At 36.5% G+C, this 18623-nt stretch overlaps 1 protein-coding gene across 1 annotated transcript; it reads right to left on the reverse strand.

Moving 5' to 3' along the window:
• Positions 1–848: 848 nt before the first annotated feature.
• DCAF17 (DDB1 and CUL4 associated factor 17) lies at positions 849–18342 on the reverse strand. Its single transcript, XM_079310412.1, has 14 exons — positions 17943–18342; positions 16639–16742; positions 14783–14873; positions 13740–13882; positions 12847–12925; positions 12613–12702; positions 10437–10544; positions 9854–9959; positions 7989–8131; positions 6512–6621; positions 6028–6115; positions 4420–4503; positions 2899–3054; positions 849–2141 (listed from the first exon to the last, which is right to left on the reverse strand). The coding sequence occupies exons 1-14, from the start codon at positions 17949–17951 to the stop codon at positions 2016–2018; spliced, it is 1437 nt and encodes a 478-aa protein (XP_079166538.1). The 5' UTR covers positions 17952–18342; the 3' UTR covers positions 849–2015.
• Positions 18343–18623: the final 281 nt, after the last annotated feature.

The following is an 18623-nucleotide window of genomic DNA, read 5'->3' on the forward strand; positions in this document are numbered from 1 at the left end:
TATAAAATACAAATAAAGGGTTAGCCCTTTTGGGATCCTGTTTTTGCTTCTCTGTCCTGAGCAAATCACTGAAATATGAAGCAGAAAATAAAAAGTGATTTTGTTGAAATAGAAATGCTGGAAGTATGTTGCTTTGGCCCACAAAACAAAATGTTCTAGGATAGCCATAAAATCAAGCCAGCTTTCAGGCAGTACAAACAAGAGGCAGTGGCATTACAAAGGGCTAAAATAGGAAGAATGTGGTGTCAACATTCAGGAGTTTCCTAGATTTCCTTGCCCCTGAGCATGGAAATGTGTGCAACCATGCTGCTAATTGCATGTTAGAGGCAGGCAATGTCCAAAGCTGAGACTAACTGCAGATCCAGAAGATAATAGGGCTAATTGCCAAGGTACAAGTACAAATATGGAACATCCAAGTAAACACGTTAACACAATGATTTTCCTGCCTGTCTTCTGGCAAGCAGCTGCTACTGGAGGCTGTCTGGAGAGCCAGCAAGCCTATTGTGGAATGCATTGCTTCTCCTGCAGCATCTCAAGTAAGCCAGAGTTCTTCAGTCACTTTGTGGAGTGAATTTTAGCTTTCCCTGCCTTGTTTCCTTTTTTCCTCCTGAGTGTGCCCTTACTCTTCCCTAAAAATATATTGTCCTCAACACCACACTATTCCTTCTCCACTCAGGCATGAATAATGCATTTGTACTCCCAGTTTACTAAATGAATTACTAAGCCATACCAAGCAGTTCTTAACAATCACATTACTGTAACTCTTCATTCTGCTAGGATACCTAGTTCCTTTTATTTTAAAAAATCAATTTATATGTATGTAAAAACATATAAAAATATATTAAAAAGACAGTAAAATACATAATTTATTAATATTTCTCTTTAAACCAAAACATACACAACCGGAAAACCTGAGTGATTTTATTTCTCACACAAAACCAAGAGAAGAATTTTGTCTAACTGCTTTAATGGTAACATTACAATTTTCATACTACATACAAAATTTATCCTCGATAGTTTTACATACTTTAATTAACAATTTGTATTAGTGATGCCTTAAGTTTTTGCTTTCATATTTTCCAGATTCTGTACTGCATTAGTATATAACTCTGAACTTCATATAAAGTGTTAGCAAGTTCTCCTCATAGTTTAGTTAGAAAAAACAATCCTTTTCCAGCCCAAGAACCAAGGACACCACTACAGCTTCAGGCCCAAGAAGTATAAACAACAGCAAACTGAGAAGAGCAGTCTGAGAGGATGAGACTTTATAACCTGAAGCTATAGTTGGACCATTCACCCCCATATGTAAATGGGCCAAAACTTATAAAAATGTGAAAACATGTGACCCATCATCCATCTTGGGTGGAGCCATGGCTGGGCTCTTGTACATCCCAAGCTGTGTTCTTTGAGGGCCTTTTAATAAATAACTACTTTATTCCTTTACCACTGCCTAGCCTCTGTTCTAGGTAGCCTCTCAAGGCATCATTAGAGTTGCATAGGTAAAACTATATAAGACAGACCACAGCAGATGGTAGATAATAAGGAAGTCCATGTCTTTCTTCTTGATGTCCAGTATTTCAATCCTATTGCTGAAGAGAATCAATAAATGCTGCATCTAGCATTAATGGTGAACTGGTGAATACATGAAAAGCCATGAACTACAGGCAAGCATACAGTGTCACAAAGAAAAAAAGAAACAAGACCTTATGTAGTAGCAAAAAATGTTAAGATTAAATCCAGCCAGAAAAACAGTAGTTGACTACTATGTATGGAGTCCTTAAATAGCCTCTAAAAGTCTCTGTAGCAGGTGTTTATGGCTTAAATATATACAAAAATTCTCCCTCATTTTTTTACTAAACACTTTCTGGGTTTATTTTATAGCACTAAGAATCATCATCTTTTGCAGTATTCTTAAATAGCATCCAAAAGTCTCTGTCGCTGGTGTTTATGGCTTAAATATATACAAAAGTTCTCCCTCCTTTTCTTACTTAACACTTTCTGATTTTTTAATAACATTAAGGATCATCATCTCTTGCAGTATCACATACCATTTGGTAAACATAACAACTGAATCTCCTGTTAGGCTTCTGTTCTATATGTAATACAAGGTCTTTGTCAAAGTAAACTTCATGGCTGTAAGTCTGAAATGAGAAAAAAAAGTTCAGATTGAAGTCTCTATTTTATAACTTGCTAATATCCATATCATTTTCCACAAAGAACAAAAAATATTTAACAATGGTGAACTCCATCATCAGGCAGAAATTTTGTGTGGATACACAGAGATTACTCTTCCGGATAAAGGACAGAATTTTAAATCTTGGAGAGGTTTCTCACATCTCTATTTCAGGAATCTAAGTTCAGAGCATCTGACTGAAGATCAAAAGTTGCCAACGCAGTTAATGATAAAGGAGATGTAACAGTGCTGAAAATTTCAGACCATTTAAGTTGGATGTCCACCTAAAGTTGGACTGTATGAACAGCCCATTCCATCGTCCCAAATGTATATACAACAAGGCCCATGCTTCATTTTATGCATGGGTACTTCAAGTCAATAGGGAGACTATTTAAAAGTTGTAAAGTTAGTCTGATGTAACTAGCCACAGACTCTAAGTTGATAAATACTTTAGAAATACATTAAGGATAACCCTTACCCCAACCAAAACACCCCCAAACAAATCAGCCAACAAGAAAAAAACAATGATTTCAAATTATGGAGATTTTCAGGTAAATTAACTACTGTCTGATGGAGCATTTACAATTTTAGAGTTGTAATTATTATTCTATGCAAATATCATCCTTTGTAACACTACTTATGTATCTGCTTGAAATCTGAACAGAAGTGGTATGTAAATGAGTATAGGGAAGAGAGTGGGAACAGAAGACAAGAATTTTCCTCACCACATCCCAGGACTCCTTTAATGGAATACTCTTAAGTAGAATCCCATGTTCATTGCAATGGAAGTCAAGGTGAGCTCTTCCATCAGCTCCTATCTGAGTAACTGCCACAGTGGATAATAAATCCAATTCATCTTCATAGTCCACAATTTTGAATGTCTTAGGGAAAACAAAACCTCAAGTTTACAAATCAAACATAAATTGACATTCTCCTCTATCTAAACTGCATAGCTCTTTTTCTTCACGTGAAAGCAGAATGGGGCAAATTCTCGTTCTTAAGTCTTCTCATCCAAAAGAAAACTTTGGGAGTCTAATACCCAACAGGAATTTTTCCCAACATGAGCTGCCAGGGTATTTCAGCAAAATTCCTTAAGCAGGAGAAAAAGAAGTGATGTTCTGAAAAATCTTAATGTGCACATACATGTGTTTTATATGTAGCATACAGAAAATAGAAAATGAAGTGGCCAAAGACATATGATTAGGCTCTTGAAGCACAGAGGTTAAGAGACAGTGTAGCTTTAAACCATCATTGGTCTTGAGGGAATGGGTACATTAGACTAATTCCATTAATATCTCTATGTTCTGTTCAGACCTTTCTCTTGCTCCACAGATTATATGTCAGTGAAGAACTGACACCAAAATGTTAACATAGTTCACAATCTTAATTGCCTTTATCTCATTGTGACATACTCTTTAAATTCAAGTCAGTCTTTTTCTTCCATAATGTAAAAACATTTATTGGAATCACAAATAAAGTGTAACAGCAGGAAAAAAAAAATAGTGTGCAACTATTTTTATTATGGTTAAAAGAAAAGGTGAATAGAAATAAACTGCAGACTCTTAAGGGTTATACTGGACTGTGCTATATTTTTACCATAGTAAAATCAGAATAAAGAATAGAAGTGACTGCCAGAAATTGATTAATTTTACCTGTTGTGCTTATCTTAATTACAGATCCAGCTCTAGTTGGAGAGCTAAAAAATATTTTCAAAACTTTTTAAGACTCAATTGGTGTTTTCATTCTCAAGAAGCAGATACTTAAAGGAAAAGTATTAAATATCTTATCCTACAACCCAATCAAAGTAACTGGGAGAGAAAAATAAAAAGTTTAGACATATACTATAAAAAAGAAGGTCCTAAAGGAAAGGAAAAGTTTCTTACATGTCATAAAAAGCTTTATAAGAAATGTTCAAAGTAGATATTTAAATGGAGAAAAGAGCAAAGATTTGTCACACTAGCATATTTTTTCTGTGCCATTGAAGTCACGTGGGGTTATGGTATCGTGGGGCACAAAAATCAATTCTTGAAAGAAAGAAAAAATACAAAGCTCGAATGTCAACCAAGGAGAAAAGATGATAAATAGCATATGAAGCAACTGGAAGAAGACAAAGAGAAGAGGAATAAAGAACTCAAGGATAAACACAGCTACACCCAGTGGTTACACCCACTGCACCTGAAACAAGAAGGGCTTTTGGCTAGCTGAACACTAAAATAATCCATGAATGTTCTTACTACATCAGTTACCTCTTGTTCTGGGTCATCATCCAGCAGGGTAAAGCGCTTTTTCACCACTCGACCAGAAGCTGTTACAGTAACACTGTTGTTCACCTTTGGAGAAAAAAGAAAGTGTCTCTAGACTTCGGAGCAATTTAGTTTCTATCAATTGGACAATGTATCTGTTTCATATATTTTACTTTCTGATCTTGTTTTACGCATTAGCTAGGTGTAGCCCTGGTGGTGTTGTTTTCTTTATGTGAGTTCATGAACTTGGTGACTTAAGTTGAGATATAATGCTGTTTACTCATATTCAGAGTTGTCCCACAGAGGTGGCAAAGGTTCTCAGCTACTATATTTTTTTTAAACAGAAGTGACTAGAACCAAGACACTGGAATGAGAATTAAGACTGCTAAATTACCACCAATTATTTTCCTAAACTTTTAATTCTAGAAGATGGGAAAAGTAGCATCTTAAACCAACATGGCCGCTTCCACTGGGCTTCATTAACACCAGAAATATTAAAAAGCAGGTTATCAGTGTCTTAATAAAAGTCAAAAGGAATAAACACAACACAGGCAGGATTAGAACTCGTATTTCTTTCTTCTTACTGTAACAGAATTTACCTACACAACTCTCAAAAAGCAATATGGCAACTTGTGAATTCAAAGCAAGTTTTGTTCTCAAGTTTGTTGTGTATTTTTAATACACAAACCTTTTTTTCTTGCAAAAGCTTAAAAATTAACTCTCATATTTGCAGACATTTTACAGTATTCAAACTCTAAAAATTTGCTTTCAGATAAGACATAACCTTGTCTGCTGAATCAAAATGACAGTTTCAGGCATTACCTAGAATTTTTTTCAAGTGTGCTTTTTAAACTTTTTGACATTATATTGTCTTTGTGATTCTGTATCACAAAAGATTCATAAAACAGAGGTGATTTAAGAGCTCAGTTCTACCAGTAGTTTTAAATCAGCCTCTCACACTTGATTCTACCTTTCTGCACTCTTCTGATCCACTGATGAGTCAGTCCTGTTCTGTTCCAGTTCAGCAAAACAAGCAAGCAGAAAGGACTCACCTTTTCTGCCAGGTTATTATTCTGTTATTTCAGTGCACTGATTTGGCTCACCAAGGATTAGATGAATGCCAAACTTGTCACAAGAGAATGACAGGTGTGCATGGCCAGGAAAAGGAATAGACTTTTGGAAGCAATGTAGTGTTTTTGTTGTCTTTTGAAGACTTAACCCTAAGTTATGAGAGACTTTAAATATTTCGAGTGTTTGTATGATCAGTTTACCTGAGCACTATAGACACATACAATTAACACTTGGTGGCACCTTTATTTGAAGGAAATCTGTCACCATCTTTTAAGTATGTTTTAAATCCATGATACATGGTTACACAGCACACATTAAAGAATGCTGAAAACTAAAGAAGAGACTGGAAGTTTCAGAAATCTATCCTGAAAGTGTTACTGTTTTCAAAATTCTTTTCATACTGCCTAAAGTCCAATGAAGACAGAAAACATCTTTCAATAAATCTTGGATAAAGCCCATGAAACACAGTGATTACTGAAATATGCAAACCCCTGTTTATAGCTCAAAATCACACATTGTGAGCTCAGACACTAAACTCACACAGTTTTCTCTGTTGGCTACAATCGTAAAATCTTCTGCAATCTCCATTTGATCTGCATGATTTTTAACTTCCTTAAGCTTTAAGACTCTACAAAAGAAACAAATTACAAAGTAAGTAATGTATTCTAATCTGCTTACTGTAACATTTCTATATAATTTTTTTAAATCTACTACATTAAAGCACTGTAAATAAATAAAATGGAAATTAATTATTTTTGTAATTTATGCTTATCAGTGAAATTTTGACACAGTGGTCCTTGAGTATTTTTCATATTTTCATATCAAAATTTAAACTGTGACCTTTAGTGCCCACATGGAAATCTGCAGATGTTTCTAGAAGAACTTTTGATTCTGAGAAATTAATAGATTTTACAGTTTCTATAGTCTGATGAGTGTTTCAGCCTGCAAATTGTCAGACTACTGAATTTATGCAGTTATGCAACTTCTCTAGTGAATAGAAGATTTGAGTAAAAAAGGCTCATACTTTATCAAATTTGGTCCCACGTGGATTATTCTACCTGACATATCTGGATGGAAATATATCCAGTCAGGTTCAAGTGAACAGCATTTCATCTCCTGTATGCCATTTTTTGCCTGAAGAAGAAAAGGAAAGAATATTAGTATTTTGAAAGTCTCACAGATCTAATTAAAGAGGAAATACTGAGCTACTCACTACATACCTCTCAAGGTTTTTAAGTATTACTCCTAAACATGACCAGAAAGGATGACAGTGGAACAATTATAAAAAAACCTCAGTTCTCTCAATTCTCAAGATACTCAGTGGAGCAATTTTGAGATTTTTAATATGCAGTAAGCAATAACCTTGTAACTTACCTATATATTATCATATCTCTTCTGAAAATAAGCAGAATGAAGATTTAACCTACACTGTGCAAACACTTCAACAGTTTTGAGTATCCAAGACATGGGATGTGTCAAGACAAGCAACAAACATTAGCACAGAGTTTCACTTGAGCTTCAAACCTCAGGCTTTGCCTCTTTGGTGCAAACTATTTGTGGAGCATGTAAGCCTGGAAAACCATGTGATCTCAGCAATCACATGCAAGCCAGTCAAAATCTTGGGATTTTGGTGGTGGCTTTCTGTTGTTATATTTAGCTGACATCAATCATTCAAATTGCCAAATATACAAACCCACGTAGAAAAAAAACAGATGAGAAAGGATTCTGCAAATTCATTTGAATCAAAATTGATCTTCAGCTACAAATGTAGAACATCAGTTTTGAAAAAAATATAGGAAATAAAAAGAGAAAAAGGAAAGCAAAAGAGATAAGGGCATTTACAGATGAGACTTATTTAGTCAAGAAACTCTGAAGAGGCCCAGAAGTTGCTTGAAATACAGAATGATCTTCAGACCAATTCCAGATTAAAAATAAAAGCCGAGATGGAGAACTCACACAAAATAGTATTCAGATGATTAATAGTACATAAACAAAATAAATTAGCAATAGATTAAACTAACTAATAAAACCTTTCTAGGCACAGAAGGGGACTAAATTGAGCAATCAAATCTTTTTAGGGAGAGAGAGAAGGTGCAAGTCAAAGATCAACAACAGACATTAAGGACATTTATTCTGCAATATGTTAAAATTTAAAATAATTCTGTAGTCAGCATTTAGTAGGCTGACTAGTCAGAAGTGCATTAGGATGTTACCATGCAAGAAAACAGGTAATGAGACTTAACTTTTAAGTCATGAATACAGTGCTGCGTAGCTCTGACAGTACTACTATTTTATTGAAATGAAGGAAATATGAGAAGCAGTACTGATTCAGAAGGAAGTATTTTACACATGAGTCCATGGGATAGCTAATTTGAATCTGGGGTGAGCCCTGTGAAAGCACTACACTGGTAAACAAAGGTATTATAACATACTCAGGATAAGAGATGTACACAAATATATTACACATTAATTTCAGAGAATCTGCTTTCTGAATATATTACCAAAGCATTGTCTTTCAAAGAACAAATATGGAAGACTCCTTTATGTTTTTTCTTGTTAGGTGTGATGATATAATGCCAAGGGTAACCTCCAATTTGAAAGGCATTCTCCAGAGAAGATGCTTCAAATAGCAAAGGAGGGGTATCTGCAAATATTTGGTAATGTTAACACCATTAGTAGCAGAACAGTCATAATTCATTTGATCTTTACAATTCTAAATTCCAGTAAAGCTTCTAATTCTGCAGAAGTTCTGAAGATTGGTGGAAACACATTTGCTATGAACTCTGTCCCAGCACCAGCTATGCTACCTCATCCAGCACCCAGGTGCATATCTGCAGTTCCCTCTGGAGGGTTACTGCCTTCTCAGATCTTGATGCTGAATACTCTTCTAATACTTCTGACTTACTCTGTTCACTTCTGTTCAGGTATCTCACACCATAAAAACATTACTGTAATAATGCTCATCCCTTCAGGCAATTTCTGGAGGGAGGCTAGGACTTAAGTAAGAAAGAATAGTTAAATTACAGTCAATACAAGCCTGCACTCTGAAACTGTTAAGATCTTGCTCACTGAAGCATTTGCCCATCTCATTCTTGAAAGAAAACAACTCAAAAACCACAGGAACGCAACTATTTGTAAAAAGCAAGCATGAAGAATATATGTCATGGGTTCCAAACTTCCGAACCACAAATTCCTGAATATGATTAGATCAAAAAAATTTTCTCCAGTACAAAGGTTTTACATCTCAAAACTAAAAACTACAATGATCTATAAACCATGAGATTAAATCTTCCTATTAAAGGCAAGTTTTCCACAGGTCCCTAACATTAAATGGTGGTTTCACAGATTGAGATAGAGAGAAAAATGGGGGAAGATTTCCTTTTGCAAAAACAGAGACATCAAATCTAGCAGCCAATTGCTTTGCTTTGATATAACATTGCATTGTAACTTCACGATGTGTGTCTTTTATCTTTGTGTACTCTCTCATTTTTATATAAATCTGTATTGATTCATCTCTTATTATCTGACACTATGAAAAAAAGGCATTTTTTATGTGGACCATCACCCAAAAAAACATTTAATGCAGAAACATTCAAATTTAAATAAATAAATAAATAAGTGCATTCTTTGATATCTGTGAAACCAACCTTTTAAATTTTTTTAGATGCCTCAAGTGTAAGCTTGTGAGAATGTATTTTTAAAGTAAGAAAAGAAACTTCAAAAGAAGCCTCAGACTTTGCTCATTCATTAAGATTTTTAGCATCAAAATCTAATCTCAAGTGCACCAAGAAAAGCTACTATTTGCTTTTGGAGAAAGAAGTCATTATATCATGCAGAACATTTAAAAGTTAATGATATGAGGCATTAGAATTGTTTTTAATAATTTGTTCTCTTCCGAGGAATTCATTTTACTGAAACTGGCACTTCTCGGACAACCTAGAATATCAAAATGCAAGTAGAACAAATTGGATTCAGTCTCTTTGAATTTTCTCTACAAGCTGGAGTAAATGTTTTCACATCTTTTGCTTACATACCATATACTGTTTCTGAGTGCTACTAACAGCTATCCCAGTCATTCCTCTTTCTCAAGAGCAATAACATCTCAGAAATAAAGAGGTTTCCATTTCATGCATTGATTATAAAGATTTTCAGATAGCTTAGTTGCTCTAACAATTTTCTTGCTATGTCCTATATAACTATTACTGTAACTACAAGTAAAGCAAAGCACATTTTACTATAATGTAAATCCAGAAATACAGCTACAGCACATTATGAGCACAGTAATTTTAATATTTTTTCTTAGTATGAAATAAGCCACGATCAATCCATAAAGACACAGTCAAACCAATACAAAGATCATAATTACCTGTTATTTTAATGTTACATGGAAGACCAAATGGAAACTTTCCTACAACTCCAACCTGACCATTCCAGTTGAATTCTTGTCCCAAATCAACTGGTTGTTCCATAAACTAAAACAACACAGAAAAATTTAGCTTTATGGATGCATACTTGCTTGATGCTTAGTTTTACTCTCTATTACTACTGCATTCTTTATCTTGTTAGATACTGCTTGAGGTCTTATTTTTTAATGTTTGATTTTTGATTGGAAGGATATCAACTCAAGTCTAACTGCAGTTTTGTTTGAGATCAAACTTCTAGCCTTAACCATCATCTATAATTCCAGACTAGTGTGTAGAGAGAAGCACATCTGGTGTGTCATTTACCTAACTCCCCAGAAGTCCCTGCCTGACCCTGTATCTCTTAGTTTTGCTGCTTGTAACTACTACAAGTAATTTTTCTGATAGTGTATCCATTTGTATCTTCTGGCTGTAAATAGATCTAGGCAGGAACTTACATATCCCATATACTTGTGTAGAGTGCATGAATATTTATGACTTGTTGCCCCAAAAAAGCATGGACTGTATGAAACCTCTTTATTTCATTACCTGTTCCAAAATGGCCTTGAAGTTATAGAGTCTGACCAGACCCATGCTATACATTACAATCAGGATTCCATTAGAAACAGCAACATCTGTCACACTATTACCAAAAATCTGGAATGAAATTAAGCAAAAAATATTCTATTAGAGCTGAAATAATTGAAAGAAAACACATATAACTGACATTATATCCTTGATTTTTCAATAACTTTATTTTTTTTATTCTGATTGTTTAAGTTTTCTGTAACTCATCTATTTTGCTATTTCTTTCATCCACTGCACTGCACTAACACCTGAGGTTGTATTAGTCATATTCTGCAAGCAGATTTATGCTCTAATCAATTCTCAGTATATCTTCATATCATGCTACCCAGTTATTATCATACATGAATAGATTATATTATTCAGCATCCCACGTTAGCAAAACTAGCAACTTGATCTAAAAGTCCTGATTTCAGATCTTCTGTTCTTTCTTCATCCCCAGGGTAAAATACTAGTCTAATCACAACTCTGTGACTGCGTACAGCTGTACTGAAACTACATTATCCAGCTGTCACAGAGTACAGGCTTTTCTCTGAATCCAAATTAGACATATACATGAGAAACTGACTTATCTTTTTTAATAATTATGCACTATTCATTTGTGCCACTGCTTAACACATCACTGAGCAAACCCCACGGACTAATCCTTAGTATTTAATTAATACCAACATGTAAAGTTGATAGATTTTTTAAATAGATATGCTTGAAAATATAGTTTTCTTTAATCTGACTCACTATATGAAACAGCAATTAAACCAGTTAAAACAGGCTTAAAAACGATAGAAAATGAAAGAAACTCAAAAACTGTAAGACACATCTTAACACTACCAGCAATTTTGTGATCTGTTTGGTTCTGAAAGGTATATTCACCCCTGAAACTATGTCTTTTATTTAGTTTTATAGCTCTTTCTCAATACATTTGTTAGCTTAGGTCTGCTTCTTTCAGACACACTCTAATAATCTTTCAACTCTAAAGTCTCCTTGAGACCTCAGCCACTCTGAATTCACAATGTATTGTGGTATACCATCTCAGTAAAGCTGACATGTGCTGTGCATTCTGCAGCCTTATGCAGTAACACCAACCCCAACTCAAATCTAACATTCCATTGATCTGTATCAGGTCTGGCACTGCCTTCCCTGCTTGCACCTCCTTCTGGGTGGATTCTCATATCCCAAATGCTGCCCCTTCCATTACAGTTTTAACCATTTCTCTGATGAGACCCAGCTGAAGAAGTGCTCTTTCATATGTTTTGCCTACTATGACCACAATGAATGTGGCATGCCATTCCTAACCAGAATGAGAATACTTTTGATACTGGTAATGTTTTTTCCAGTCCTAAATACTAATTTTTGAACAGAAAAATACATAGTAGTACCTCCAAGCTTTCATGGGCCCAAATGAAAAAGTTTAATCCCCTACCTGCACTTGCCAGGCCAAATTTCAATTACAGCCTTAACCCAACCAAGCACCAGCTAAAACTCCAGCTTATAGCTCTGGACCCTAAGAGACACTGTACCTCACAGAACCTAAAAGACAGAGTTTGTATGTTTGTACTGTTTCATGTGTAATTTGTATCCAGAGCTTTCTTGACTTAAAATAGAATAGTCAAAACTACAATCTGGCTCAAAGTTTCTTCCTAAGTGTATGCACTACCTCATAGGTCAGAAACTGAACTCAGATCGTTTGTTCTTGACTGATAAAGCAAGACATATTTACTTTTGTCATTCAGTAACAGTGAAAATAAAAGTGTCAAACATTTATAACTGCATAGAATTCATAGACTATTACTAGGACTGGGTCAGAGGCACATCTATTTTTCTTTAAGGAGGTGAAAAGAAGTGTAAAAAACACTTTAAGGTTCCCTAGTTCTTATGACTGCTCTAAGAAAAGGCTAAAGTCCTGCTGCATGTCAAAGAGTAACCCAGCAACAGAATCCATTTGTATCTTTTCTTCTGGTTATTAGAATTAAGAATATTTGCCCAACACCCTTATCAGGCACAAGAACACTGCTACTAACTAATGTTTCAATTGCTTTTACAGACTGTAAGTATGACTTCTGAAATTCTGAAATAAGTGCCTAAATTACAGCTCTCATAGAACTACATTACACATTACATATTACTAGAGAAATTAAATTACCTTTTTGTTTATTTCCAGCATTCCAATGAATGAAAGAGGCAAAACTTGGAATACAGCAAGATAAAACAATACTGTCTGTTGGATTCCTGCCTGGGAAAGAACAATACTGAATATAGTTATTAAAGGTAGGACACCTTTATTTTCTACCGTAATAACCAAATATAAAGTCCCCATCTTTGTGCTTGTAAATTTTTTTTATCAATGTTGTAAAAATGAGTTTTTCAACACACTTACCTGCCGTGCTGCTGCAGGGAGCTTATTCTGAGCTGACTTCACAATCATTACCTCTTGAGGAGTATCCCAGCTCAGATACCTATTTGTGAACAAGAAAGGCCTGCCTTAATCACTTAAAACCCACTTATTACTATATTATTTCCCATAAAATGTAATCAACTATAACTAAGCAGATGCCTGTGCCCACGCAATCTTCAGTATTTGATGTGGAAGAGGTGCTCAAGATGTTTGCTGTTTGCAATAATGCAGAAATCCATGGAACTAGGAATGACTTATTTCATACAGGATTGTGAGAAAAAGTTGGAAAGCATGAATATTCACTATCTTAATTTTTCTCCTTCCCTTCATAATCACCACTTTCTTATCCTTCAGCCTAAAGAAAATATATTTTTTCTGAAAACAAACAAACAAAAAAAAGCAGTTTACCAGAAGCAGTAACTGCCCTGCTTTAAAACAGAAATATGGCTACCTTATGGAGAACAACTTTTGCAAATAAAAAACAGTTCAGACTTTAAACCTGTTGTTTGTATGTTTGATCAGGTTTGTTTTTCAGCTCTTAAAATACTCTCCTGGTAGGTTGCCATTGCAATAGTAAAGGCTGTAAAGTTGCCAGAGAAAAGCAAATAGTAGGCTAGTTCTGTGGAACTTGATACCAAATTTGACCCCATAATATTTAAGTAGACGAAATTTTTCTACAGGTAAGAGCAGGCAGGAACAGTACTGCAGGTAATGTTCTGGATTAACAAGCCTGTTGTGAGCCATAGGGTAGTACTAAAATAACACGATTGCCCTTCTTCTCTACAGTACTAATCACTGTTAATTATATTAAACTCTCCTTCTCCACTATACTACACCAACTGTTAATGACACAAAGCCTAGTTGTTGTTTAATACCTGAAGAATTTGCAACAGGAACCAGCAAGATACACTTTTTCCAGTACTTCTCCACTATCAGCAGAGAGACGTAGAAGCCAGTTCTGCACTGTCAAGACTATCAGGGAAGCTTTATAATCTGATGGGCTTGGTAGCATTTCCCCCTACATAAAAAAAGACTATTAGAAAAAACTTTGTATCAGGAATATACAAAACATTTTGACACAGTCAGAACAACACAAAAGTAAATACACATTCCTCAAAAACTGAAGGAGGAAAACTACCTGCTAATCAGATCAGTCTCTAAGCTCATGTCCATACCAAATAATTACCTATGACATAATCTGCTGTCACACTTTCTGCAGGACAGTTACCTTCTCTAAAAAATCACCCTTTAAAAAATCCTTGCCTTGCAAAAAGTAATTGCCTATTTATCTAATTGATACCAACCTTGAAGAGAAAATGGCTTAAGTATTTCAAAATAAGACATTCAGAAGTAACTCAACAGTAACTGCTACAAATGGTATTCACACTGCTTTAGTTTTTAGGCACCACAAGGATAGGGCTAATATTTCTAAGGTCTGTGGGCACTGGGTGAAGGAGATATTATGTAATTATCAGATAGAAACAGTAGAACAGTTTTTGAGCAGGGTCACTTCAATGGGCCTCCAGTGTATCTGCTTTTTGAGGGTTTTTTTATGTCAGTAGATCTGAAGAAAACTAAAACTCCCAGCTATTGTCCTTGCCATCTAAAAATAAAGGAAAATATAAGTAGAATTTATTTTGTAAGGAATTTAGAATTAATAGCATAAGACTAAAAGCACTGTTTTTTAAAACTTCCATGAAAGCTTATGAGAAAAGCATTTGAATGCACTATTTAGAGTGAGAAATTCAGAGAAATATACCTCTAAATGTTCAATTAATAAAAATAAGGCACATGCTGCAAACTTTAATGAGCTAACTCTATAAAAACATTGAGAAAATAGTTTGGAAGGAAAAAGCACTCCATCCTAAATGTTTCATCAAATTTTGCACAAAAATGCTCTAGCAAAAAGTAATCTTACCAGTGGGCATTCCAATAATAAAGCATCTTCTATTTTTTCAGACTTGGCACACTTTGACTTTTGATAAATTAGTCTTGGCTGTTGTGCAATGCTAGAAGAAATGATTGCTGATCATTAGTCTGTTTTATGGACCACTTCCTATCAACAAGTCATTTCATACAGTTTTATAAATCCTGCCTTCTCCTTAGGCAGATGAGAAATCTAAGCATCTTATTTTTACTTTGTAAATATATCTGAAATCGCCATCAAAATAATGCCTGATAAACAATAGCTAATATAATGTAATATTTAAAAGCTAACCTTGTCTAAATCTTTTTGTCTGGTTTTATTTTTTGGTTTGTTTTTAGTTTTGGGTTTACTTCTGTCTTTTTTAAGTAACAAACTTAATAGTAACATTCTTGCTCTAGTGATATACGTTAAGAAGAAAGCATATTTCCAAAACTAATGATCATCCTGAGACCTTCCCCTCAAGTTTTTCCAATGCTGCCTTTCATAACAAAAGTGCAGTGTCATCTTCAGATTTTTTTTAAAAACCCTGCTAATTAAAATTGATGCCATTTGGGTGTTTCCTATGATATATTCTCTATATTCTTCACATGTATATTTGTCACTCTGTCACCTATTGTATTAGTAGCTAGCTTTCCCTGTACTTTTCTATGACCTTTTCCTAAGCAAAAAGGCAAAACAAATTCCAGAGCTCCAAGTCCTGGGATGTACAAGGCCCCTGTGCTATCTTGGTTCTTCCTGGGAACCCAGGCTGAGAACAACTCTTGGAAATTCTCGTGGACAAAGTACAACTGGTGCTGAAGGGGGGACTTCAGAGAAGGGGCTTGACCTGGGTGAAGGGGGAATTGCATCATCACTTGTCCTCCTAACTGGTGCTTTTTATCAATTATGCTGATTTCCCAAAACCTGTAAATGTATACTCATCCCTGTAGGGTGGGCTTTTGTGGGCCTCTTTCCATAACTGCCTCTGAAGGCCATCATTAAAGGTCCCCTTTTATATTACCTCCTAACTAAGATTATCCTGAGTTTCATTTCCAGGTTGGGGAAAAGAAAACAAAATAAAAGCTTTGTACTGTACACAGTTTTGCCCTCTGGGAGAGGATGAGACAAAAACATGGAAGATGTTAGACAGGTTAACTCAGTACTGAAAACATTCAGACCATGTAGGAATAAAAGCAGATTTACATCTCAGCTGTGGGTGATAGAGTAACTTAATTAACTCTTAGTGCTTTACCCTGACAGAGTAGTTTGTGTTTTATGTATCATATACCACTGCTCTGCTCACAGTTTCCTCAGCAATGCAGTTCTCAAGTCCATGCTCTTCCCTCACAGCAGGGACAGCCAAAGACAAGGGCTGGTGCACACAGATTTCCTGTCCTCTACCCTACCATGTGCTGCTTCTAACTCACATCTCTGCAACTGATTGTGGAACAGGAGAATATACTAGATCAGAGAATTGATCTACAAAACACATTTGCCAAAACTAGAATATACTGCAGGTTGTAAGAATAATTTACTTATTTTATACAGAATTCACATAGCACCAAGCTTGTAACATAGTCTGGTTCTGTGACAGTCTTTAAAACAGTGCTAGGTGCCAGACTACAATGAACTACTGTTCATTTGGCTCTTTAGTGCAAAACTAGAAAATTGTGTTAATCTTCCATTCTTGCTCTGAAAGCTGAGGTTATACTGCACCAGAAAGATGACATCTATCACCTGCTTATTTTTTGTTCCCAAGTAAGCTCCATTTAATTCACAGCAGCTATCTGTATGAGTAAAGTTAGCAATATAACACAGAATCAGTCTCAAATCTGTAAGTCAGTACCACATAACTGTAAATTTATTACCTGGTAATACAGCATTGGTAATTGTCCATGTAAATTCTTCCTCTTTCATATGCAATAGGAGATGCAGAATGAGTTGTCCAAACATTCTTGAATTTAGTACTTTCCTGAAACGCAATAGTTTTAATAGTGATGGCTGTTTGTAACACACTTTGCTTCTGAAAAAAATTTTATTGCCCTCCTGCAACTTAATTACTTACATTAATTACAACTTTACTGCTGAATACACAAGAAGGAATCTTATTTGGTTTTTATAAATAGAATTAACAGACCTTTTATAACAAAATTTTGTCTTTTTTAAAGACCAAATTAAAATATTTTTAATTAGCTACTATAGACAGCAGGAGTAAGGAATATTTTGTCATTAACTGTATTAAAACTGGCAACTAAATTTCCATGGTGACTTTTGAAATCAAGGACTACGTTCCCAGAGTATAAATATGCAGAGAATTCTTTTACATGTAATTAATTTGGTTTATTAAACACCTAATTCCATTCTGCTGGTGGTGTTTGGTGTGAAAGATAGAAAAACGTATTTACTGTTATTTGCAATAAGGGCCTGAAACATTAATGAATGAAATGAATTGCTCACATGAAAGTTTCTTGCATGCATTTGAGATATCAAGAGCTCTACACAAATAGCAAAGTTCCAGTCTTAGAAAAAAGAAGTGTAAGTCAGACGTACTGATTTTTTATTTCAGTAAATCTTGCATGCCTATTGATCTAGTTACATATGCAAACACTTCAGGTGATTTCCAATAAATGTATTTTCAATATAAGATAATTGCCAGTTCACTCACACATTCTCTTCTGATGTCTATCAACTACTGCATGGAAGCAGTAATTGTTTTGACTAAAAAAAAACAAAAAAGAGTTCAATTCAGTTTGTAATGGATTTAATTCCTATTTTTTTCGTAACATCAGTTTCACTGAGAACTGGGGTTAAGTTTACCTGAAATTCTCTGCCGATTATCCTATTATGCCAACAAGATTAGTATTAAAATATGAAGCCATCTTAGGGAAATAGGTGATATAAAATTTCAAAAAAGCTTATTTCTAACATAATTTTTAGATATGCAAGTGTCTGGGCAGTTTCTCCTCTCTACATTTCTAGGTCTGAGCCTTGTGAAATAAATTTAACCACTAACTCTTTTCATCAAAACTGCACCTTTTTCTCCCCGAGCTTGTTCTGCGGCGTGACCGGGGACCTGTCAAACGCCTGGGCCGAGGACTGTCACTCGGCCCCTCGGCTGACAGCCCGAACCCTCAGGGCTGCAGCCAGCGCCGAAACGCAGCCTATTTATTACCTGGCACATGATCTTCCGGAGGAGTCCCAGGTTCTTCCTGAGGGCGACACCAGCATCTCTGGCGTAGAAGCCGTGGGCCCTGCGGGTGAGGAGGCGGCAGACGTTGTGCACCCCGCACGCCCGGAGGGCGGCCCTGTCCCCGCCGGCGGCCGCCTGCGGGCATATTCTCGGCCCTCGGGGCGCGACCGCCTTTCTCCCCCGCTCCAGGCTCGCTCTCGGCAGGGCGTGCGGCCTTCAGGGCCAGGCCCGCGGCGGGTTTATCTCCAACACCCGCCCTGCCGTAGGCAGGTGAAGCGAAGCAGGAAAGGGCCCGGGCAGCCCTCTGCTCCTTGACTACCGAGCCGAGGCCTCTCGAGAGCGCTCCGCGCCTCCCCGGCAGCCGCAGCGCCGGTTTCCGCAGCCGCGGGGCGGGGACGGCCGTGCGCCCCCTCCCCGCGGCCCGCCGGGTACTGTAGTTTTTCCGCGAGCGGAATCTCGCGGCGCGGCCGGACTGCACCTCCCGCCGTGCCCCGCGGAGCGCGGCTGAGGCGGCCGCGTGGTGCCGCGGGCGGAGCGGGCTCACCGCGCCGTGCGGGAGCGCTGCGGCGTTGGCGCTGATAAGGCACCGCCAGGAGCAGGCGCTGCGCAGGGCTGGGTGAGAATCGTCGGCAGCGGCCGCCGGCCGGTACCGCGGAGCCGCCC

Source organism: Erithacus rubecula (genome assembly GCF_903797595.1).
Source record: "Erithacus rubecula genome assembly, chromosome: 8".
Classification (NCBI taxonomy): Eukaryota; Metazoa; Chordata; class Aves; order Passeriformes; family Muscicapidae; genus Erithacus; species Erithacus rubecula.